The sequence below is a fragment of the Myodes glareolus genome, chromosome 1, assembly GCF_982192425.1.
Source record: "Myodes glareolus chromosome 1, mMyoGla1.1, whole genome shotgun sequence".
In the NCBI taxonomy this organism is placed as follows: domain Eukaryota; kingdom Metazoa; phylum Chordata; class Mammalia; order Rodentia; family Cricetidae; genus Myodes; species Myodes glareolus.
The window spans coordinates 107,051,041-107,077,873 of NC_142026.1; the positions used below are offsets into that span (position 1 = coordinate 107,051,041).

General features: G+C 41.4%; 1 protein-coding gene across 15 annotated transcripts in view; it reads right to left on the minus strand.

Moving 5' to 3' along the window:
• Positions 1 to 26,833, minus strand: part of Ptprk (protein tyrosine phosphatase receptor type K) — a 534,789-nt gene that overhangs the window by 331,912 nt on the left and 176,044 nt on the right. For all 15 annotated transcript variants that reach the window (XM_087911293.1, XM_087911268.1, XM_087911261.1 and 12 more), the window contains exon 3: positions 13,772 to 14,043. In XM_087911293.1, the coding sequence (XP_087767419.1) occupies positions 13,772 to 14,043 (272 nt within the window). The remainder of the gene's footprint in view (positions 1 to 13,771; positions 14,044 to 26,833) is intronic.

Here is a 26,833-nt window from a genome sequence, read left to right on the forward strand (position 1 = left end):
TATTCTAACTAGAGAGACATAGGGCCTAGACACATTAGCATAAAATGTGTTCAAAAGCTACAGTGATCATTAAAAAAGCAAACCTTACTTTAGAAAGCTTAACGCTAACGTGGAGTCAGTATCACATGAACTGGGTATAAAAAAAAGATAAAAAACTACTCAGAAGCCTACAGGGGCCTGAGGTGAAGAACACACGGCGTAGCTCAGGGCAGGGTGGGAATAAAAGTCCATTTCAAATGAAATTTTACAATTCAAGAAATCAGTGAGATAGAAGGGGAGGAGGGGCTGAGATAAATATGAGAGTGTGAGGTTTTTTGAGACAGAATATTGCCAGCGACTATAACAACATGATGTCATTCACTCGTGCAGAGGAAAAGAATATTCCGGTCTCAAAAGATAAGAGAAGCACCTACACATGGATGTGTGCAGAAGAGCAGATACACTGAACGATAGTGCATAATTGGGGGGAGGGGTGGATGAAACCTTTCCACGACTGTAAAGAGACAGGTGGGCATGAGTACTTACTTACACTGCAGACCTGAAGAGAAGAGCCAAGGCTGTAGGAGAAAATTAATTGAGTTCATTTAATAAGTAATACTCTAACTTGGGGCATTTAAAGCTGATGGGTTGCTATACCCTAGGAAATGTCCAATGTCCAAGCAGTATGAAAACAGGTCAATAGGTTATAAATCACAGCTGTGTTATACAAGAGCATGGTGCATGTGTGCGTGTGCTTGTGTGCGTGCGTGCGTGTGCGTGCGTGTGCGTGTGTGTGTGTGTGTGTGTGTGTGTGTGTGTGTGTGTTCTGCAAGTGTCTGAACACCACATGCATGCAGTGCACTTACGGGCCAAAAGAGGGCACCAGATACTTTAGGATTAGAATTACAGACACCCGCCATGTGAGTTGACTGGGTCCACTGCAAGACCACTAGGCCATCTCTATGGCCTGAAGTTTATTTTAAAGAGAACCTTTCTCATTCCTCCACTAACTCAACACCTGCTAGGTGTTCCTAAAAATCTAATGAGAGAGGCATTACCTCTCCCACATCCTAGTGACCCCAGACACAAGTCTGGGAAAGAGCCTTTCCAAGGAGGGGTCTGGCTACCTTTGGGTCCAGGTCGTATAAATGATCCTCCCAAATCAAACCCGAGGTAAAGGAGGGTTTGGTAATGCTGGGAATTAAGAGACCAAATCAAGGCCCTGAAGTCCAACTCTGTAAGGAACCAGGCATAGTAAAATATGGTGTCAGCTGCTAAGTAGAAGAAGGGAGATCCCTCCTTCAGCATGGGTTACATCAAAGGTTGTAATACCTTCTCGGTGGCCCAAACGAGGAGAGAACTTGCCATCACCGTCAGCAATTAAAGAACTTTTGTGTGGCTGGGTAGCTTTTTAAAGCCCAAATGTCACTCCATTTAGTATTTTCCAGACATTCCCCCAACCCCACATTAAATAACAATATATTAGTATTTTTTAAATGTCTCCTTTTCAAATTCCATCAATATTCATGCTATACAAAACTTACCATTTTCAAAATGAGATCAGTTCCCCACTTTTAAGCATCCTGGCACCAGAGCCCACTGGAATTAAGTTAGTCCAGCGATGGCTGAGGAACAGCAGTCAGCACCGCCTTCACTACCTTCTGCTTGCTATTCTTCCCAAAAAAGAAGCTTGACCAAGGCAGATTGAAAACACACACTCATTTGAAATTGCTGTCCCTTACAGCTCAGGGCCATGGCTAAGTAACTCAAATGGCTCCAAACTGAGCCACAAATGGCATTGAGAAAAGCAGGTGGGACTTTTACCACATCATAAAGGCTGGGCGCCGATGATTCACAGAGGCTAGTGCCCCTGCAAAAAGGAACGCTCCACATGAACAAGGCGCTTCCCGCTGCCAATCAACAGGGCACTCCTGGTTTTAGAGCGAGTGAATGCCACTTGCTAACTGGGATGCATTAAATCCAGCAGGTCCATTTGTGAACAGAACCCACTTCATTTCCCGGGCTGGCTGGGGAAGCAGCATGCCCTTTTATGACACAGGGGAACTTGCTTGGCATATGCGACACCGAATTGTCCGTCTTGGAGCCACTGGTACATAAAGCAAATAAAAGATTAGAAGCTGCCCAGGTGTGGGAGATTAAGGACTTAACGGACAGATGGAAGAGAAGAGCATCATCTGGGCAGCCTTCATCTTTTGTAATAAGGGACGGTTCCCTGGCGATGCCAGCAGAAAGAATAAGCTGAAACGAACCAAATTTAGCACTTCCAGGGACAAAGGAAGACTCCTTAAATAGACCAATTGGGGATACAAAAAGTTTGTCTGATAGAGGCCAATTATCTTCCTAACAAATCAATCATTACCCAGTTGAAGATAAGAAAATATGCCTGGACCCAACCTACACACACACACACACACACCACAAAACTAGTCCAGCATCCAAAAATATTGACTAACGTGACTTCAAGGTTCTAGTTCAAACAGTGGGGTGAGAGTCACAGCGGGGTAAGGGTGACATGCACCTTTAGACTCTGAGGGAGATAGACAGCTTAGGTCCTCCAGGGTTTGCGAGAGGAATCCCAGGAGATTAACGCACCTACAGGCACAGTTAACGATGACTGACCCAAAGTCAAGGAGATAGAAAGTCCAGGCAGAGAAGCCAGGTATTATCTTGCTTTATTTACCTCGTGGGCCTAAGTGAGGAGTCAGTGCTTTCTAGAAAAGCAGTTCCTAAGTACACGTTTTAATAGCAGTGTGGGCACGAACAGTGCCTGCCGAGGCCGGGCAGACCCGCTTTGATCTGCTGAACTCGATCTTTACGAGGACTTCTAAAGACTATCATTGTCATCCTGGTGTCCTGATGATAAGCCACAAGTCAGACTCAACACCAAAGTGTCTCCAGACCTGGATTTGGAAACTTGCTACCAACAGCCCCAGGTTTAATCAACATGAACCGCCACTCCTCATTTCAAACGCCCTCCCCCTGAGCCACATCACTGGTGGTCACTCTGACTTCTCTCCATACTTTTTGCTTGCTTGTTTTCTCCAAAGTCCAGGCTAATAGGAAGAAGGCTATTGCATCCTGATGCATGGTTAAGGCAATGCAAGAAAACTCAGTTCCTCGGAGTTCATGGCTCATTCGTCTACACAATTCTTTGGTGAAATATCCAGAAAACCATTTCTTACTTCACGGGTGGTATTAAAAACTAACAATTAAAAATAATTTTCCGGAGAAATTATAAGGGTATAAACTAGCTGGATCTTGACTCTTGTTCCAACATGAAAATATAAACAGAAGGTTAAATCTTCAAACACCAAGACTTGAAAACCATTATCATTAAGTGTTTTACATCAGTAGAGGGATTAGAATTTCACAGGGGAGAGAAAGGGAGTGGTTTTGCTTAGTGGCAGCTAGCACTACGGCTTAAAGTGCGTCACCATCGTCTCTAAGTCCTCATTCCTTAAATAAAACCCACATTTTTTCCAACAAATTCCTAACACTGTTGAAGACTAAAATCAATTGGTAGGGACAAGGGGAGATGGCTTGATGGGTAAAGCGCTTGCTGTCCAAACATTAAACCTAATTTTGGATTCCTAATAATCATGTAAAAGCTAGGCAGGTTGGGAGGGGGGAGATCCCAAGAGTTCACAGGATGGTGGTACGGGCTAGCCTGTAAGTCCTGGGTTCTGTGACTCAAAAAAGTAAAGTGGAGAATGATAGTAAAAGAGATCCAATTCCAAATACTCATGCACACATACACACAAACACACACGCGTGCACGTGCACACACACAGGCATGCTGGCATGCACACACATATGAAGCATTCTAAAAGCCAAGTCACCATATACTAAAAGTTGTCTTTATAATATACTACGACTCTTTCCTTGAAGTTTCATTGAATTGATAAAACTTGGGCCAAGAGTTGGAGAAGAGAGAGAGAGAAAGAAAGAAAGAAAGAAAGAAAGAAAGAAAGAAAGAAAGAAAGAAAGAAAGAAGCAAGTGAATTTTGGAAGGTGCTGTGCAGAATTCTTGGAGAGATGTGCATCGTTGGTCACATCCAGCTATGAACTTTACTAACCTACAATACCAACTGCCATGCAAGATGGGCCCAAGTTGCAGTCGTGGCCTGAATCTTTTGGAACTAGTGAGTTGCTTGATTGGATTTGAGTCTCAATCTACAAATGGGAAATCCTGTCTGGTACAATAAACCCAGAGAAAAACTCATGGCTGAGGAGGTCTTGGGTCCTTAGGGTAACTTCTGTAATGGCACAGTGCCAAGGTGCCTTCTTAAAGATTTATGTGTATGCCCAATTGCTACTCTGAGCCTGCATCAGAAAAGCGTCTCTTTGCGAGGAACAACGGTGAATGCAGAGATTCACAGCTACTCAAGGGTCTGAGAGTGAGTGATGAACGGGTACTAAACAAGGCATTTGTAGCCCTCCCTTTAAGACTCTGGGAACACTGTAGACACGGCAGTGGAAATTACATGAGAGGCGGAAGACTCTGGAGAGTGGCTGCTAAGTGTTATCTCCCAAGCATGGCAAAACCATTGCACTCTGCCTTGTGGCAGCTGCAGCTGCCTGCACAAGACTGGATCTATCAAGGGTCGATCAGAGATCTATAGATGAGGGGACTGACAGGGTCTTACCTCTCCTTGCTGAACTAGTTAGTGGCCTCTGGAGAAGGGGCCGTCATTGTCTTCAGCTATGTACCTACTGCTGAGCTCACCAGGATCCAATCGATACTTCCATAGCCAAAGTCACACAAACTGTCCTAGTGAAACTCTATGGGTCATAAAATGAAACAAAAGACATGTGTGTTGGAAAGGGATGGGAGTGTGGAGGGATTGAGAGGAAGATAAGAGAGAACGGGATGAACGTGATCAAAATGTATTATATGCATGGATGGAATTGTCAAAGAACAAATTAACAAAAATTATTTAAAATTTTAAGGCATGTCAGAAGGTAAGCATAACAGGTATAACGCAACCCAAAACTCACACCCAATTTGTCCCAAGAACAATAAAAGCAGCTTGAACAGAGCAGGGAATATCTGTAAAAAAAATAATGAAAAGTAAAAAATGAAAGCAATAAACTTGGAAGGAAGAGACAGGCAGATTTCTGTGAGTTCAAGGTCTCGGTTACACAGTGAGTTCCAGGACAGCCAAAGCAAACAGAAATACAATAATATGAATAAAAATGAAAGTAACAAACTGGACCTGGGAGAGTAAAATTTTAGTTTAAAGGAAGTTCAGTGCAGATCTGAGAAGCTCCACACCAGTAAGTTAGCAACCAGGAAAAGTAGCTGATAGATAATTGAGTTTAAGGTGACTGGAAATGGTCGCCATTACTGAGATGGCCCATGGTGAAAGCTGTGAGTGTCCGGATGAACTTGAAGGCTAAGGATTAAAGCGAATGTAGAACATCCAGAGATTCCATCAAGCAGAATGAGCCCCTCCACAAAAACTCCAGAGGCATAGCCTCTCGGCTTGCAAAACTCTATGTAACTGGAACCTGCTCATCAGATTCTGGAAAGCAAAACCTGTGAGCACTATGCTTGTTTCTGCCTGCCCACAGTTCGTGGACATTGGGCTATGCCAAGCTGGGGGCTTTTAGGAACTGATGCAATCCCCTCATCTTGCTTACCTCTTTTTGATTACCAGATTCTAGTGAAGATAACCTCCTCCAATCCTTACTTCCATACACTTCCTATCACATTTTCTTAGGTTAATTATCAGTCGCACACCACAGCATTCGGACCTCTTTCTCGTTTTTTAATTTCTACGTACTTGAGCCCCACCTCCATTCAACCATAGTAGGCTGTGGAGGGCCGCAACCACATTCTCCATCGCTTCTAGGGACAAAGGTAGAGATTGACCTCTGTGACCTCAAGGTGTGGTGGTACACGCCTTTAGTCCTGATGCCTGGGAGGCAGAGGCAGACTGACCTCTGTGACCTCAAGGTGTGGTGGTACACGCCTTCGGTCCCAATGCCTGGGAGGCAGAGACAGGCAGATCTCTGTGAGTTCAAGGTGTTGTAGCACACGCCTTTAATCCCAGCGCCTGTGCTTGGTAACTCTCTACTGCTGCGTCCCTGCCTACTTCCGAGGCATCACCTGGGATAATGGGCAGCGGACCAATTCAAGAGTGACACGTCAGAAGCGAGGACTGTTTCCTTTATAAGGGCTGGGTTCCCCTCATTATGGGTCTCCGTTTTGGAAGCTGATGCTCTCCCTCTCAAGACGCATTAAAGCTTTACTGCAGAAGAATCCTAAGTGCCCCCGCGTCGTTCTTGCTGGCGAGAAGGTAGCGCGGGGCAGTAGGCAATTCAAAAAAAGGGGGTACTGAAACTTATTTGGACATATAAAGAACAGGGCCCGTGAAAGAAGGACACTCACTATATATGGTGTAAAATTAAGCAATTAGTTGAGTAAATGGTAGATGAAGAAATCATAACAGCTTTTCAGAAAGAGAGAGTTAGTTGGCCCTACAGTCACTGTCAAGCTATGTTATAGCCCTGTTACCTTCACTTCCCTCAAGTGGTAGAAGAAAAACGCTAAAACTTTTCAATGCTACCTTATTTATCTACTTAGCTATATACTACGCCTCAAACCCCATGAAGCATGTGTATAGGCTAGCTAGTCCGGGCATGGTGGTGGTGCATGCCTTTAATAGCAGGACTCAGGAAGCAGAGTCAGCTAGATCTCCATGAGTTTAATGACAGCCAGAGATACAGAGTGAGTCCTTGCTGAGAGCCGGGGGTGGGGGGAGGAAGGAAGGAAGGAAGGAAGGAAGGAAGGAAGGAAGGAAGGAAGGAAGGAAGGAAGGAAGGAAGGAAGGAAGGAAGGAAGGAAGGAAAGAATTAGGTATTTTTCCATATTGTAGAATCTAATACGAAAAGATCCCAAAGAATAGTGGTCATTTTTCTTAAAGAGGAGTTGGTTAGCTTGCTGAAAGCTGAGTTAACTGGTTAACAGGCAACGTGTTCGTTGATTAATTGGTTGGTTGGTTGGTTGGTTGGTTGGTTGGTTGGTTGGTTGGCTGGTGAGATAGCTGGTTATTTGGTAGTTCGTTGGCAATTAACTGTTTAGTAGGTAGTTGGCTGGTGATGTAACTTCCTAGTTACATAACCAGCTCAAAAGTTAGCTGGTTAGTTGGCAGCTGGTTGGTGTGAGTTAGCTGGTAGTTTGGTTTGTTGGTTGGTGTGTTTGCGGCTCACATAGCTGCTGTCTGTCTGCTTATTTGTGAGGGTTAGTGGGTGAATTAGCTAGCTAGCTAGCTGGTAGTTTGTTTGTTTGGTGTTTAGTCAGTTGGTGAGTTATCTTGTTAACTGGTATTTTGGTTGGCTGACTGGTCAGTTCTGCTATAGTCTCCCTATGTAACATGGGCTGCTTTTTTTAACTAATAACCCTCTTTCTTTTAACCTCTACAACATTAGATTTAAACAGTATTGGGCCTGCCTTATAATGACAATAAGAATGTCTTCTGAAAATGAAAACAACCAAGCATATCTGTAAATTGTCCACTAAGTTATATGAGTAGATATTTATATCTATAATCTTTAAAATTTGGGTTCATAGTCTAATATTTTTGGTTAGGCATTTGTGACATATTTTTATCTGAAAAAATAGATACAAGCTTCTATATGTCTATTTTTCTTCCTACGATCTTTAATGAATATGTAAAATTAATTATATCTTTTCAGCTTTCTAGTGTAGTCTATGGAATGAAACAGAAATATACACTCCACAAAAGTTTAGCTTTAGACAAAAGCATAACAACATTTACTTTTGCCTTTCCTTTGCAAAACCAGAATTTTTTTTCATATACTAGATGCAGATGAAAACAAGAAAAATTGGTCTTTGAGAATAACAACACGCAAAGCAGACTTCAATTTCTTTGTGCTGGAAATCGAAAAGCACAGACTCATTCTAGTTAACTATCGAGTGTTAGCACAGGCAACAGCTGGAAGGGGAATTAATTTGAAGCTGATGCACACTTTTTTCATCTATAATATAGAACTGGATTAATAAAGACAGAGCAGTGTCAGAAACATCAGTAAGCTGACGAGAAGGAAATGACTCTCATGTTTTTGTATCTGCCCACATTATCTTATATTGCTGTGCAAAGACTGACTCAAATCAATGAAGGCTAAATAATTAATAAAGACATAAACAAAACAAAACACAATGAGTTGTCTAGGATCCAGCTAACCAGACTCAAAGCGAAAACATCTGAGAAAGCAGGGATGAAGACACTCTCTGGCGCTCTAAGAAGCACCTCTTTCCCCCGTGAGGCAACCCCAAGAGGCAAGGAAAGAGTCATATATTAAACAACGCCTGGTTCTCCTGAATGGTCATCATTTCTCCGTCAGTTACTTAGGAACTGAATTAATCTCGTGGCGAGAAACCTCAAAACAATCAGTGTCTCCCTGTTGTAGCCCAGGGTGTCACGACAACTCCTGAAGCTCCGAAGAGAATCAGGTATGGCTGAGCAGAGGGGTCATGCTGCATGCATACAATTATCTCACGGTTAAATGCGGAGCTCCTATTCATTTGTCTGTGTTTGTTTACACGAGCACACATTCATCAGCGAATCAATACAGAGTCTAACATCAAAGAAGAGGAGACATTCTGTAATAAAAGCAAATTGCCTGGGGAAGCAGGGAGAAGTCACACTCTGAAGTTTTGGAAAAACAATGACTATAATAACATGGGAGGCTTTCCAACCCCATTTGGAGTACTTCAAATGCAACAAAGGGGGCAATGGATGTGAAAAGACAACCGGCCAACATCTACTTTGATAATAATCTAGCATACCGATAAGCAAATGGTTGTCCCTATAGAAATGAGACACAGTGACCATGTGGAGCCATTACAGTTGCCATTACTAAGAGAGAGAAGCCTATGCAAGTGGTTAAATTTAGTAGTTACTGGGAGGGGCAAAGTCCAAACTTTTAGGAGCCACACTAAATAGTTAAAGAGGACAAAGAGGAATAATTCTGTCCCTCAGAAACCTGGTCCACCTAGGAAGGTAAGATACATTTACTTTCCGTTTTTATAATGGTAAAATAACGATGGTGTGCTCACATGAGCAGGTCCAGGACAGCACTCCACACATGGGATGTGTCATCCTCTCCCCTTCTTTTCCTTCTGTCTGCTTAATCTGTCGGAATATTGTCATGCAGACAACTGACTTTGCTAAACGTTATATGTTAATCTTCTCAAAATGAGGACACTGGGAGAGCGACTTGCTCTCCAATCATAGGTATACAAGCATACCATCAGTTCTGATATGCCTTCCTGTGCTAGCCATAAACCATAAATAGGAACAACTAGAGAAAAATGACATGGTACATTAGGAAGCAGAATACTCAGCTACATGCAGTTAAACAATAGTTATTGCTATTATAGTACATCATTATTGTTACTTTGCCTGGGAATAGGACCGAAGGCCCTTCAATACTTTCTGCTGCCTTGTTATGTTGGTCTAACATTTTTTTTCCTCGGACGAAGACACTAGTAACAACCTTCCTCCCTCCACCCCCTCCCATACTAGGAAATCGCCTGATACAACTTAATAACGTCTTCTAACTCACTGCTCAGAGCATTATCATAACCCACCCTTACCTACAAAATGAATGAGAAATACAAATAAAATGAGAATAATGAGAAGCTATTATGGAATGAGCTGATAATGACTATCAAATAGACGAAGACAATATCTAAATACATCTCAGTATTCACAATAATGAGACAGAGTCACGATGTTTGGAGAGAGAGAGAGAGAGAGAGAGAGAGAGAGAGAGAGAGAGAGAGAGAGAGAAAGAGGATATATCTAACATGGGACCTTCGTGGACAGATAAGGAAATCAGGAGTTCTGAGAGGTTCCGCAGAGGTTTAACACCCCTGAACCTCTGAAGAGCACTTACACAGGTCGCCCTGTCTCCAGAATCGTCCTTTAAAGATCATTTACTCAGGTACATTCTCACTTGACTTAAGTCACAGTCCTTTTAGATACCAAACCAGCCGGATCTCAGGTATTTGGAGTGGAGCAACCTCTCCACTGCCAAAATATCGGCATAGCACATGTAAACACAACTCTAAAAGGCAGGCAAAGCCAGAGTCTCAAACGTCTGTTCTTACATCCTTCCCAAACAAACAGAAAGACAAGGTGAAGGAACTGCATTGTACAGGGTCTCTGTTTGTTTCTCCTGGAATGAGGGGGAAAGTGCCTGCTAGGTTGGTGCATTTCAATTCCTGGCCAGAGCCCTGTAGTGATCATCACGCACCATTTTGGAGATTAATGATGTGCACCCAGTTAATGGAAAGCAACAGATTAGGTCTCCACTAACAGTTTTGCAAGTTATGTACATCATCTGTCTGCCTCATTTAGTAACAATCTCACTGGTCAATAGGAAAATAATGGGTTTAATACCATTCATGCACAGAAGACAGGTCGGATTTCGGGAGTAAAGAATATTACTCTCTTAGAGATGTGCAGATCCTTACTTATAATGTAATGTAACCAGAGATTATATTTCCAAAGGTCTTTATGTGAGGTTTGTTTGTTTGTTATTTAGTTAGCAACGACCTTAAGAATCTGCAGCACTGCCTTGGATCCTAGAATATACCACAGCAACTTTCTTCCATGACACATAAGATAAATCTCATGTGACCATTTCTACCTGTGTCCTAGCCTGAAGACAATTATTGTCCTGAAGACAGATGCATACCAGTCCCTTACACAGTACTATGCTACTGTGACAACTGTCAAAAATAAAATTTACACCTGCTTCTTCTTCTAAACAATGGGGAGTGTGTACTCAAGGCATTCTTTTGCTTATCATGGCTAGAAAGCAAACACAATCTGTCATGGCATTCGTAGCCATGATGGACCAGCCGTGGAGAGGAAGGATGGGCAGAACAGAGTTCTATATAAGCTCCGCTTAAAATAAGATTAAAGATGAAATACCAAACAACACAATCCAATGGGTCACTTCGATGATATAATTTGTCCACAACCATAATTATTCCCTGCAAGTTAAATTTCCTTTTTTTTTAAATTGAGGCATTTGGGGGTCTCAGCTGAATCATTTGATGATTTAGGCAATCGTATGTTACTAGTACATTTCTCTAGAGAAAAGTTTTTCTTTTTTACTTTTTTTCTAAAAATATCTTTATTTTTTCAATATGAAACAACGTTCTGAAATCTTAAGCGATTGTGTAAAAAGGCTTGGATATTTTCTATGGTTTCCTTCCTTCTTTCCTTCCTTCCTTCCTTCCTTCTTTCCTTCCTTCCTTCCTTCCTTCCTCCTTAGATTCAAACTATAGCCCAGGCTGACCTTGAATTTCAAAGATAATCCTCACAGATCAGGTTCCTGAATACTAGAATAAGATGAAGGAGTTATGAAGCTCAACTTGAATAGGCTTGGCCTGAGAGAATAACATGTTTAAGACAAGAGTTGGATACTAGCAAGTGCCTCTGCATCACAATGAGGCGGTCTCTTTCCTACAGAAGAACCAAATCTGTCATCCAAATTTCTCCAAGAGAAATCTCACAACTGACCTTTGATAACCGGTACTTAACAGCAAATGGTGTCTCCTGAAACAGAGACTATGAAAAGCTAAGTCACCTATCAAAATATTGGATGGATACAACTAGTTATCTACATGACCAAAATGATTAAAAGACCAATCAAATACTTTCTTGAGAATTGGGCACATAACTAAAAACTCCTGTTATTTTCTCTTATTGCTTGATTTTTAGACGATATGGAAGAATGATGGAGGAAAAATCATTCCTTAAAAAATTACAATGAGACTTTGCCCATTGTTATGCATATTCAGTTATTTTTTTTTCCCTGTGGTGACATCTCCAAAAATATCTCACAAGAAGACTGAAACTCACACTGGTTACTTTTGTATAGCTGGCTTAACTCTACCCACAGGGAACCAGGTGTGGTAGCACACACCTTCAATCCAAGCACTTGGAAGGCATAGGCAGGGGGATCTCTGTGAGTTTGAGGCCAGCCTGATCTACAGAGTGAATTGCAGGACAGCAGAACTACACAGAGAAATCCTGTCTTGAGAAACCAAAAAAAGACAAAAATTCTATTACTATCCACGAGTCAAGTGTGTCTTTAAAAAAAAAAGAAAACAAAGGCTTTAATATAAATTCTTAGTAACAGAAGGAAATATGCCATAAATATGTTGTCAGTCATGTTTAACCAAAGGAGGACAAAACAGCACTCTGATTCCTTGAGGAACGACTTACATGGGGTAACAAATAGCAAATGGCTACACAGCTTGACTCGGGAGCTCACATCCGTACACTTCTGTTAGATGTACTTGCTGTCTGGGGATTCAGTGTGTGCTAGGAAGGCTGGATCCCCTGGCATTTTCCTTTGACTGCATCAGACTGCCTTCCTCCTACTGCTACACTGAGCTCCGTGACGGATACCCATGAAATCGATCTACTGACAACAGGAATCAACTCACTCAAGTCACAGACAAGTCTACTGGTTCACAAACACTGCTCTAACAGTAGCTTGACACACATGCATATGCAAGCACGCATTTGTGCACACACGTACACACCCCACCCACTTATATATGCAATCTGTAGGATGCTGTAGATACTTTTTTAAAAAAGAAAATAAAACAAAAAACAAACAACAACAACAACAAAAACCCACATCTTTCCTATCAGAGTAAAGAGGAACATTTTTCTGTTCAGGAATAATGGAAGCTCCGAGTGCCTAAGGAAATGTGTTGAATTTTCACCAGACACATAACCTGAAAACGAGAACCTTAATTTTCACCAGACCCAGGCAGTGGTAAAACTAGAAAAAAATCAATACAAGAGAAAGGATGCACTTTTTTTTTTTTTTTTGTAGTTAATGAGTAACAACCATAAGTAAAGGATTCACTTTTGAAATACGTGAGTGAAACGTTGATTGATGTATAGGCTACTGGCTGTTGTGGAATATGCTCGTGCATAAGTGACCTTTCATTAGCTCTATAACAAACCAAAAAGAGGTGAGGCTTCTAAAAGGGTTAGATGTCAAGTCTAACACAAGCTCTGCATTCTTACAAAAGATCATCCATTTCTAGGCTCTAAGCCTTACAGCCCATGTGACTGAAGGCGTCTTCAAGCTGGCAAACGAACTTCAATGTTAAACCGTATAAACCCAGTCACAGAACCCTAAAGTGGGAATGGACAGCATTCACTGTGTCTTTTCCTGATAATCAGAGGAAGCATTCTAAGAAAAATCATCCAGAGATTTGTATCGACAGCCTGTCCTTCTTGTTTGTTTGTTTGAAATATTGCATTTGGTTAAGAAAAATAGTAATCCTGTCGCCACCTCAAGACAACACATTTTACACAATTCTATCTTCTGTTTATCTCCCACATGTTATTTTCAAGAAATCAGGAAGCCAATCCAGACAGAATATTGCAGTCCAATGGAAAAACAAAAAACTATTGCTTCCTGCACAGAGACATAGAAATGTGCATTAGAATGAGTAGTAAGGAGCCCTTCGTCAAGCAGACAAGGAATTATGGGCTGAAAGGCTGCTTTTCTATGCGTGAAAATACTATCTCTAGTTAGGAGGTTCTGTGCCAATGTATCCAAACTCCTCCTCAAGAATGAGGTGCTAGGAAACAAGAGGGAGGAGCCCTACTATTGCAGGACTGGTATTTATATCTGTATTTCCCATATACAGGGAGACCAGTTACAAGAAAGCACACAGCAGAAAATCTCACAGGATTACCTGGTATTCGTTGGGCCAAAAGGTGCTCACTGCCAGCTCAGCCCGAAGCCAGTCTCGACCAGTGAATCCAGTCACATTCCAAATTGGATTAGCAAGTGGTCCTTTATTTACCCGAACCAGGATGTTCAAAGTGCCAGGGTTCAACCCTTTTTGGCTGTATAACAGGTAACTGAAGTCAATGCAGTGAGTGTCATTCTCCTTCATAGTGGGCAGCTGAAGTCGGGCTTTTTCTCCAGGATCATGATTTGAGGAGTCCACAACCATATAGGAACCTGGAACAAAATTACAAATAACAGTGCTAAGAAAATAGGTAAGCCAAATGCTACCCTATAAAAGATAATAATATTGTGAGAATCCATTCCTTACTAACATTGCACAAACTAGACACACAAATTGATTCATCTCTACAACTTGGAATCAACTCTGATTTACAAATAGAAAACTAAGGCATCGATACGGACTCGAGGTCACATGGTAGACCAGGCAGAGCCTGACTCTAGTTCAAATCTCCCTCTATAACTTCTGCTGTACTACCAAACTTCAAGCTGTTGAAAAACAAGCCAAATTTATTGATCTAATATGCATAGAAAGTAATTTCTTCTTCTTCTTTCTCTCTGAACAAGAATATTAATGAAAGGAAGTATAAGCTATAGGAAGTGGATGAACTTTGTACTTCAAATACCAATAATTTTGTTTATTCAAGTCATATGCCTTTTGCCAGTTACTAACTACTGAGAACATAAAATCATAGAGTAAGAATACTCTGCCAAGTGAGTATAAGGGTTAATGCTCAACTTTTCTTTCTTTCTACACTTTTTTTACAAATGCCTGCATGCATAGGTGTGTGTGTGTGTGTGTGTGTATGTATGTATGTGTGTAGGCACATGTGGCACTTGTATGTCAGGGCACACAGTTGAAGTCAGAAAGTACTTGAGGGAGTCAGTGTTCTCCTTCCAGCATATGAAATTGAGGAAACAAACTCAAGTTTCAAACCCACTGAGCGATCTTGCCAACCCTAATGACCGACGTTTCTAAGCTGATTCTGATATATAGTTGATGCAACGCAATATTTTTCACTAAACTGCCAGTCCATTAGGACGACTACTGACTCTAGTCTGCACTGAACACTGGGCTCTAAAGCTGAGCCAAAGCAAGCATGAACTCACTTTGAGTAAGTAACTAATCGTTCATTTTGATCGTGGCGATGCAAATGACGGAGTCCTACCTTCAGAGCACTGACACTGACCTTCTGACACTTACAAGGGTCACACAGTCACTAATTACAACAGCTGGATGCGGACACTGGGCACCTAAATTAATGCAAGCCGCTCTCCAAAAGGACAGCCCGTGTTCTCATGAAAAGAACAAATTTTAATAAATACATAAATCCCCAAAATATGTAAAGATATCATTCTGTCACACTTGAAATTAGAACCAAATTTTACCATAAATCAATTTCTCCCAGGATATAATTTTAACTGCAATCTAGTAGGTGTCGTGTTACAGAGTTGACTTTTACAAGGGTTCTTACACTACACGTGACCCTCTCTTTCAGAAATGGAGGATTAATCTTCTGTAGTCTGTTCTGACACTTAATAACTTGTACTAATGGCATACTAAAAGCTCAATGACTACTGGTCTACCTACCTCAATTAATCTACAAATTGGAGTTCAAACCATTCCAGAAAGCAAGGCTTCAACTAGAGGAGAAATCCCGTTTCCAATCTGGACAGTTCCCACTAGAGCGGACCTTTGTGATCCCAAGCTTTTATGATGATTTTACCTAACCCTTCAGTCTAGTCCAGCAGAGCACACACATACTATATTAATAGTAATTCCTGTTATTGTTTACTTGTGGTTCCCAGTCTTCAGCTTCTCTCATAAGCTGGAATTACGCTTTAACTTGATTCTCATGGATAGCACATTAGTAAAAATAAATCATCTGTGTATTTTGAGAAAACATTTACCAAAAAGGGAAAAAAAAAGAAAAAAAAACAGGATATCCTGGATCCTAACCTAATTTACAGAAAAGGAATGCTTTTATTCATGATTCATGGCTATTCTCACATACTTAACACCAATAGCTAGTTCATCAAAATGTCTTTCCAAATGACCAATTTGCATCATGACTACTTTCTGGTCTTAACCATGACCAGACCTGAGATCCTATAACAGGTTTTCCAGCAATGTTGGCATCTTTCTGTGACCGGCTTCTCCACTGAATATATAAAATGTATAACATTTTATAAGGAAATTATGCATTTATTTTTACAAATTTAGCTCCTGACTAGCAGTTTTAAAGTGTGCAGCGAAAAGACTTATTAAACTTCCTAATAGTAATTTTCTTTTATCATAAAATAAAGTTTGGAGTAAAATATGCTTTGTATCATATTTTAAATCTGCATTATATTTACCATTAAGGCCAGTTAGCAATTTTCAGCCATTTGCATTTTAAGCTACAACCATTTTCTTATTAAAGAAATGGAATGAACAAAATCTAGTCATCATTATTTCTTACCAATCCGATCATTAGGGAGATGAAAGGCATGAAATAAAAGCGTACCCTAACTATTTCAGTATTTTAGTACCACTCAACACAGGTTAAATAATAAAGAAAATTAGTGTTGATAACTCACTTCTATGGAATGATCGGGGGGGAAAGTAGTCTTATTTACACAGAGCCCTGCCTGGCTCCCTGAGCTGGGATCTGGGCATTCCTAATGTACTTACTGAGCAGTTCTGCAAAGGAATAAGCAATAGGGACAAATGAGAGCCCTGTCTACCCACTTGATACCGTGTCAATTTAAACTGCTGGCTCCAGTGTAGCTACAGCTGGGACAGAGACCTCCACTTAAATGTAGCCAATACTGAGTTCTTATCAGCTTCTAAAGATTACTTCGGCAATCTCTGAGAACAACTGGCCCTCTGTACATAAAGTTTATAGATTTTACACATGCGCGTAGCCCATTCTTGATGCGAAAAATCATGGCTCATTTCGTGTTATTCTGGTTCCTTCAGATTTCAAGTAAATGTTCAGTGGTGTTTGATAGAGGCTTAGCTATCTGAAGGTTTAGTGATGGCAAGTCACACAGACGTGGTATATTTCGTTAAAGGTAACTTCTGTGATATGGGGTTAATATTCTTCATGGTCACTTCAGTGAAGGGTTCTCCAATGCTTCACTCAAAGAATAATGCTTAAATTTATGTGTTTGCATAATCTTTTAGTGCAACTTTCTGGAGGACAATTTTCCAGTAAGAAACAAAAGCTTGAAAGAGACATAAGCACTCTGAGATAGCAACGCAAAATTGATAAAGTGCAACAGAAAATGTTGCGTGTGAATTACAAAGACACAAATGAAAAGATAACTCATCTCATTATATTGATTAAGATGGAGAAAATAAAAAGAATATAAATATTCAATAATATATAACTAATAAAGGTATGGATAATGAGTTTGATGAACAGTGAAGTAGCCATTAAAATATCATCTAAACATTTCATGGTAGACATTCATAATATAGTAGGTGAAAATATGGAGGTTATAAAATATTACATCCATATGGTTAGCTTTCCATCACTGTGTCAAAATACCTAGAAAACCAACTAAAGAAAGATAAGATTTATTTTGGCTGATGGTTTCAAAGGTTTCATTCCAGGGTCGCTAGGTGTCAGAACTTATGGTTCTATTGACATGATACATGAATAAGGTAACACTCTCAGCAAGCCCCTACTTCAAGCAGCCCCTACCTCCTAATAAGCTATTTAACAGCAAGAATATCAATGAACCAATCTGCTGCATATGTCAAAGTTCTCATAATTCAAGCACATCCCAAGAACCTCACTCTTCAATAATGCTGCAATGGGAACAAAGCTTTGATAGCTTTGGTATAATTTTTATATTGAAGCAATAGGAACACATTTATAAATATCTTCTTGCACATGCATTTAATTATACACATGAAAATTGAGACTGGAAAAATAAAGGACTTAGAGACAAATGCTGAGTGCATTATCAGGAGGCAGAAACTGCCTTGACATTTTTGCTTCTGTACATGTTATGAATCTCTTAAAAGAGTGCATAAATACCATTATCTGTAATTGAAGAATAATAAATATTTGATGCAAGGTATTGGCCTTTTAAAAAGTCATCATTGCCAAATGGGGAAAAAAGTCTTTTATTGAAAAACACCATCGTCTAATACATGCATGCAAAGTGTCATGGACATATTATAGCAATAACCTTCTATCTTTAGGTTACACTCCTAGGGTTAACACTACTTTATATTATCATATTGATAGGAAAGACACAAATCCCCTTGCACTTCTCAAAATTCCCCTGTGCATACATGCAACATTATATAATTTTTAGACTTTGGCATGCTAACATAGTATTTCACTAAGCTGGTTATTCAAAATACTTAAGATGTCTTACAAATTAAGAGATAAAGTTAGAAGCCACGGCTTTCTCTACCCTTGATTCAAAATGCTTAGATCACTTTAACTCTTGCTCCCTTGACAAATCACCTTCCCCGATCTGACAGGCCTACCAAGATTTTCCTTCACACAAAACAATAGTTTCTTCCCCAGAACAGGTTCCTAGTTTGAATTTTTGATTCGGGTGCTTCATCATATGCTGTCTTTACCCCAATTTTAGATAAGTGTTGTGGAAAGTCTTTGTAAGGGCCATCCTCTTCAATGAACAACCCCGAGGACCAGCGAGAACAGGAAGTACAGGTGCTTACTGCCAAGCCTTATGAACTGAGAACACATATGGAAGAGAAGACTGGCTGCTCCAAGCTGTGCTGATTGACATGTGCGCATTTGCATATGCACACCCGCACACATATGCACACAGACACACAAATGTATTTCAGGAAAGAAAAGAGAGTCGTGTTCTCTTACATGACTGATGTAGGCATTGATCCTAAGAGTGAAGCCTGTGGTAAGTTTAACACAAAAGTAGAGACACGTGAAACATGAGAAGGTGAGATCTCTTAAAAAGATGTAAACAGAAGCTTAAGAGAACCTAGTGCCCCTGAAGACATCGGTGTGGAAGAGGGTGGGGATGGGGTGGCTCTCTGACAGCTCTTCTTTAAGAATGTTTGGCTGGCTGCTGGAGATATTTCCTAAACTGTTTAGGCTGGAGTGGAGGCACAGCTGCAAGAAAAGCAAGGAACAGTCTTTGTGCAAGAGATTGTGGGATACAGGGCCTACGAAATGTCACAGTGAAGTGGTCACCAGCCAGGAGGGACAACATAGGCGGTGACCAGGCCATAGTTTTGGCACAAAGCTCACCGAGTGACTGCATGACTTTTATTCACAACGGCTCTTCGCTATCCACAAGAGAAAAAGAACAGAAGCCTTTACAATTAGGAAAGGGGTGCTTTCCTAACACCAGAAAACTTGTTGTGTCCTTTCCTGATGAAGGCGCCATGCTAACTATGAAACACAAATGTATCATAGGAGAAATAAAAAGCATGAATTTAGAATCCTGAAGCAATACACTAATGATGAGTACAAATCCAACAAATGTGTGTGTGTGTGTGTGTGTGTGTGTGTGTGTGTGTGTGTGTGTGTGTACAAGCTACACATTTAAATGTTTTAAAGGGATATTTATGATTGATAATTTTGATGACTGATTGGCTGAGGAGGTAGCCATGAGAGTCCGCCAACACATGCCTGGTACTGTAAAAACAACAAAAACAAACCTGTAATTGGAATTGATTTAGGGAGTTTTGAGAAAGAATAATTTGATGAACTAGAAAAAGGTTTGGAGGTGTAAACCTAAGAGTTTTGTTAGAGTCACCCTTAACATAGCTATCTTAAAAAGCCCTGCATTATTTAGAATATTTTAGCTTCAGAATGCCTATACACTATAAATATACTGATGTCATTGGGTCAGCAAGATGGCTCAGTGGGTATAGGGAGCTTACCACACAACTGACTTGGGTTCAATTCTCAGAATAATAAAGGGGAAAGGGAAAAACAAACTCAACCAGGTTTTCATCTGGCCTGCACTCACACATCAAACACATACACACATGCACAATTTAATTAACCAATTATCAACATACAAACAGTACACCAAGTCTTAAGTTCTGTCAATGCTAACCATACAGGAAATGAAGACTGAGAACTGAAGTGTTGGCTCTGCTTGGCTTTGATGGTGCTGAAAGTTACACCCCTGGCCTTGGAATAAACAGGTAGGCACTCTTCTTCTGAGTTAAGTCTTCAAACAAACCAACCAGCCAACAAAATAAATAAAATAAAACTCGTAAAATAATTACTAAATTATTTAACAACCATACCCCATAGTTTTTACAAAAAGTAACCCTATCTTACTAAAGAGAACAGGCATTGTTTTTACTTTTTTCAAATGCTAATGTTTAACATAATAAAAGCCAGATCCTTATTTTTACATCTTCACTCAATATATGCCTATATATATGAAAAAATGAGAGAAATGAAAAAGTGGGTTAGTGATCCTGGAAAAATTCATTTGACCTCATAAGTTTCCTGTAAGGGTCTGTGCGTCTTACAGAGGGATTCCCCAGCCATAGACAGAGAACCGGTTTCTTTAAATACATGTACAGTTCTTTCTTTTTCCTGGTGAGAACACCTTTGCTGGCATATTGAGTCTACACATGTTCATTCAGTCAATGTGGTCCAGAAAGATAACTAAAACCTAGAGCTTTTAACCAGAGAGGAGGGTGTCTGGAGATTAAAAAAAAAAAAAAATCCAACAAGCTAAATGTTACTGTCGTTCTGTACTTGTATGAACAAAGGGTGTTTTAACTTCCTCCAGAGGGACAGAAAAGAGCAAAAGATGGACGGACACACACACATTCACATCTATCTCTCTTATACTCCATCTCTTTATATCCAATGAGAAAAGAAAGATTACTGAGAGTAGGTTCATGGGATTTTTTTCCTTCTTTTTACACCTATTAAAAGTTTAGACCAGACAAGCCGGAGTATAGCTTTTGCCTGATTTGGAATGTCTATAAAGGAAGTCAGTTGTGAGGTAAGCTCCTTTATACACTGAGCCACCTTACCAGCAAGATTCCAACCAGTGTCTGTCTCGGGCAACTCCATGGCTTATCTCTGACTCTGCCCTTGACTCTCCATCCTTCTTTCTCCCAGCATTCACTTTCGCTTTCCCCGCCTACCTCTTTCGGCTCTGCTCTGCTCTGCTATGAAACACTAATTTTCCACTTGCCCCTGACTTCATCATAAACTTCACCAGCAATTCTTATGGCCTTCTTTGAGCACGTTCCTCAACCCTTCTGACTTAGCTGTGCACTCACCACCTTCACCAGGCTCTGATCCTGAGGACAACCACCAAGTAGAGTGGTAAGATAATGGGCATCATAATTTTCCTGCTAGCAGCTCTACAATGGTTTTGACAGGCACACAGACTTTTTTATTTTTTTTCCAAACTTACAATTAACTTTTCCTTCTCCTCACATTACAGTAAGAATGAAATCCGACCTCTTTCATCACTGGCTTTAACATGGTCCACACCTGTTCTCTCTAGTTCTTTGTCCCCTTAACTTTAAGGGTCTCCAGATACAACGGGCTTCCTTCTGGTCTGAAGAAAAACCCTAGCATGGTGTAGGCCTCACTCTTTCCAAGATGGATTTTCTTTGGCTTAGAATTTAGTCTTTTGACTGGTTTGTTTCTTCTTCACTAAGTTTTGGGTAAAATATCACCCGTTGGATGCAGCCTTCCTAAGTCTGATGAGACACTGGTCTCTTCTAAGTGTCCTGCTAACATTCCAGGTCGTGCTAAATCCCTCACTTCCAATGTCTCTTGCTGAACCTAACTGATTTGCTTATCTGATTGCAAAGCTCTAGGAAAGGTTGGGACAAAACAAAAAACACATCCTAAACTTGATCACAGTGTTTTCCCATCTTGGAAGTCTATTTCCCATATAACTTATCTGGTACATGCTAAAACTCAAGACTGGGCCTACAATTGTTCTATAATTTAATCTCTCTACCATATCTTTTGAAAGAAAAGGAAAAAGAAAAAAGTAAAAAGTCAAGTACTTGGACCATGAAATTTTCTTGCTCATCTGCATGGCATAGAAGACCAAAGTTCCATGATTACTGAAGTGGTTCCAGTCATAGGTCACGGGCTGACTAACTTAATTGGATAATCACATCATCCACTTTCCTCTCTCACGAGGACTTCAGTTTTCTGTGCTTCATGCAATCCAGTCAGCTTTTCATCCTGCACAAAGCCTGTCTCTGCCTTAATGCCCTTGTCTTAGAAGCGTCTCGCCTTGAGGCTGGTAGGGAAACTGAGGATGCAGGCTCGTGCTAGTGTGCTGAGAGAATAAGAATGTCCTCAGAAATGTTTGCTTTGCACATATTCATTCCCTTCTGTATCACACAGTATGAAGAAGCAACCAGAAATGTGTGAAAAGAACATTTTCAAAGGTTAGAAACTGAGATGACAGTGTTAAACAGTGAACACTTGTAAACTTCAAACCCCTGCCACTTATCACCGCCTTTCTCAGTCCTTCCCCTCACAGTCCTGTCCTCTGGTCCCCTCTAGCAACCCTCCATCTCATCTCTTTCTGCTTTTCTTGGTCCTTCCCTCCACCATCCTGTCCTCTGATTCCCGCCTACTAGGGCTCCCTGCCAGCTTTCTTCTCTGTACTGCTCCTTTTCCTTCCCATCTTCGCTTCCCTGAAATCTTGTATGAAATTAGGATACCCCCCCCCCTTACCCTGTTCTCAGAAAAACACACACACCAATGGTGAAGGTTTCACTGAAATTTAGAAAGGCCTGTTCTAAGATTTCTCCCGTCTCCACGACCCTGCCTCTCTCCGTCGGCCCTCCAACTGGCACCGCTTTCATATGACGGTACTGAGATGTTTGGAGAGGCCGCTGCTAACATGAAAAGCAACTTGAGAGGGAATAATTACAGTGCATTACCAAAAATGCAGGGGAGCCTTTGTCCCGCAGACAGCTCTGCGATCCCTTCTTGCCTTTTCACTGAAACCGGAAGAGAAGGAGGATCACGTATCCCGTGGTCTCTGGCAACTGACTGTCTAAAGATCATACTAGCAACTCCAATCTCAAACTGCCACACAGCTCATCATAGATCATAATGGAAGTCCAGAGCTGAGGACCAGGAAATGAGAGTCTGCTGTTTCCCTACTTTCTATGGAGAAATGCTCTCTCCAAAGTCAACTAAGTAGACACTGTATGTCCAAAGGCATCCCAACTCTATTCAATGTTCTAGAACACAAACTAGGCCTTGATTCGTAGTCAACACTAACAACCATTGTCATCTACGCAGTTGTACTGTTGTAATGATGACAGCTGCTCCTGAGGACGTCAGCGCCAGGTAATTATCAATCAGAACAACTCAGCTTAAACAGTTTCCTACCTGCGTTTTCAGATGTAAGAATAATGAGGTTACACAAGCCGTGTTAACCAAGCAGACAAAGAAGTTTCTTCCTTCTTAACAAAAGGAAGAAAAGTTACTAATTATGTTGGAACACAATACATAAAGAGTCAGGGAGTAACAGCATTTGTTCCCACAACTGTCCTAGCGAAAACGAATTCTTCATTCTGAAGATGTTAAGAATTCAAGTTCTGTGACTCGGGAGCTAGCAGCGCATACAGCACGTGCTGTGCATGTTTGAGGGCAGGAATGCAGATCTCCAGAGCCATAGAAAAGCCAGGTGTGGCATGTCATCCCAACCAAGCAGAGCAGAGATTGTAGATTCACAGATCAGAGTGGATAGCTAGACTGTCCGAGCCACATCAGAGAGCTCTGGGTTCAAAGGAGAGACCCTACCCTAAGGGATATGGTGAAGAGCAATGGAGGACAGCGTCTGATATCACCTTCTGGTCTCCAAATGTGTACAAGGGCCAACACATGTACCACACAGCTGCAAACACACATACTAAATATATGCACTGGCACCCAACCAACACACAGGGGGACGGGAATTCAACAATAACTTAGGCTCTGATAGATCATACAGCCAAATAAACAGGCCGAACCATCCCCAGTCAACCACTCATCATGTCTCATATTCCTTAAGAAAAAGGAATAAAAGGGCTATATCATAGTGAAGGTTACAGAAATGAGAACCTTAAACTGAAACTTTTTTAACTTTTGTACTTGCAAAGTTTGTCTAAACAAGATTGGGTTCTCTCGCTTAAGTCGACAGTCCCATTCTAGAAGGCTAACACAGGCTAAAGGGAAAGAGAGAATAAACGAGAGGAAATGAAAGGTTAAGTACAGAGAACTAAACGGAATGCACACTGGAGAAGATGAAGCAAAAACATCCTTACATTCTAGCATGGGAGCTCTTTGAAGACAAAGGGGGCAGCATCAGGCTGTGCTACCCTCTCTCTACAGTGGCTCCATGTGCCATGTGATCAGAGGGAAGAGAACTAAGGCCCCAATAAACCCAAAAGCAAAAGAGACCAGTATCATGACCTCAAATGCTAGTCACATGGATGAAGAGGCTTTGAGATCGATGTACATATTTCCCCTCTAAGGAGAGGTAAAGAGATGGCCCAGTCAGTAGCAAAAGGGCTTACTTTGCAAGTATGAGTCTGACTTCAGACTCAGGGCACTCACACAAAAGACAGGTGTGGTTGTGCATCTCTCTAACTTTAGTGCTGTGGGTGGGGGGTAGGGGTGCATACATAGATAGTCTTGAAGCCAAGCCAAATTTGTGGGCTCCAGGTCCATCGAGAGACCCTATCTTAATAAAATAGTGAATGAGGAAGACACCCAAAATTCACTTCTGGCCTCCACATCCATACATTCACACACACACACACACACACACACACACACACACACACACAGGGCAGGGCCTGACATCCCCCACAGTCCTGTAAGTATCAATTAACTCTAGGCAACATTGGTAGAGTTAGTGGCTCCCACGGCCTCACAGAGGAGCCATAAGGAAGCCACCATTGTCCTCGGGGACAAGTGGCACTGCCAGTGCTCTCAACCCCTATTACCTTGTAAATCTTAACAGAGGGGGAGGGGACCTCACACAAGAAAACGTGCTCAATGATGAAGAGCTGGGCTGGCTAAGCCAATGGCGAGCCAGCTCATATTCCTGCTCCTGTTGGTAGACAGTTCATTCCCCTTCCTCTCTTCCACCAAGTGGCGAAAGGATGCGCCTCAAAACAAGCATTGAACATAACCAGAAGTGCAGCCCCTTAGTAACCCCTCCCCGTTCCTTTTTAAACAGCTCTCCCCTCCCCCTCACGCTCTGCTCCCATGCAACTGGGCTTTGGTTTCACACAGGCTGACTTAGGGCTGGATGGGTGAGCACAAACATTGAGAAACTGTGGACTTTCGGTTCCCACACGGACTTTTTTAAACCTAACCTCTGGGGTATACTGAAGAAACCAAAATAGAAAAGAGCTGCAGCCAAAACAAGGAATGGTTGGATCTGTGGCCAGTAATCAAACGCAGGTGTCCCCTAGCTGTCCCCATGACAGCGGCCTTTCTCTGATAGAAGGGAGGAGGGGACTGGCAGTGGTTCCCAAAATTTGTTTTTCACATCTTTCGGACCACTGTTACTGCAGATCTCCAGGAGCCATTACTATGCATGAGCTAAATGAAAACGTCTCGAGCACAAAGAATGGGATCACATTTCTCTCCAGACCAGTGACACGGAGTTGTCTTTCATATTTTCTTCTAAATAGCTTTACCATTCAGTATCTCCCTAAAACCTGTGTGAGCAAAAAAAAAAAAAAACTTTTTTTTAAGCCGGTGGTGGTGGTGGTACACGCCTTTAATACCAGCACTTAGGAAGCAGAGGCAGGTGGATCTCCAAGTTTGAGACCAGCGTGGTCAATGGAGTGGGTTCCATGACAGACAGAGCTAAAGAGGGAAACCCTGTATAAAGGGGGGGGGGACTTAAAATATGACTGAGAATTTTCAGACAGGCAATGGCTGAGCTCTACAGGCCCCACAGTCAGACAGTGGTCATTCACACAGTACTGACATGGACTACCCATGTCACTACCTAGAAAGCAACCATGGGATTCTGTAAAACTGAGGGGAGTCACTGAAAGCCTGTCACATGGGTAAAAACTAGAAAATCCATCTGGTAATTTAAACTCATAAACCTTGTCCATACAAACCTCCCAGGGTTTACTTGTCACTAGAAAGAACTCACAGGTCACGGTGGTCATGATTTATGATCCATCTCTCTTGCATTTGCCACTCCTGATTTTGGCATGGACCCCTTGTATGGTGTTTCCTCTTCTTAAGAAAAAAGGAGTGCCAACCTTGTGTTCTCCAAGAATTCTCATGTGATTACATTAATTTGTACATAGTAAAATAGTAGACATTCTCTATCATTTATTGAGATAAGGTATAGCTTTCCAAACACAATGGTGGGATTCTTAAAGGTGAATGCCTCCCATTACATCCTTCTGCACAGTGACCTACATGGAGGATACTTCCTCAATGGAAATGAAGATGCTGGTTTATGTTAGTTAAAAAGAACAGCTCAAAATACTAAAAATCAAAACGAAAAACTTCATGTATAAGTCATTCAAATTTGCATGAGCATGGTACTTAATATATCAAGAATGAAACACAGACGAGCAAATGGAGCCAGTGAGATGCCTCGGATGGTAAAGGCTCCTGTTGTCAAGCCTGGAGACCTGAGTTCAAGGTGGGGATCCAAACGGTGGAAAGAGAGAACATACTTCTGTAGGTTGTCCTCTGTCCTCCACATGCACACTATAGCACAGAGGTGTGTGCGCGCGCACACACACACACACACACACACACACACACACAGAGAGAGAGAGAGAGAGAGAGAGAGAGAGAGAGAGAGAGAAATAATTTTAGAAAATTTAAACACATAGGATTAAAAGCACTTGTTGCTCTTATAGAGGGCCTGGGTTGAGTTCTGAGCACCTACGTGAGGACTGCAGGTATCCATAACTCCAACTCCAGATCAGATTCCCTCTTCTGACCTCCATAGGCATTGGGCAAGCACATGGTACATATACAAATAAGCTGGCAAGTCACGCATGCACATAAAATAAGAG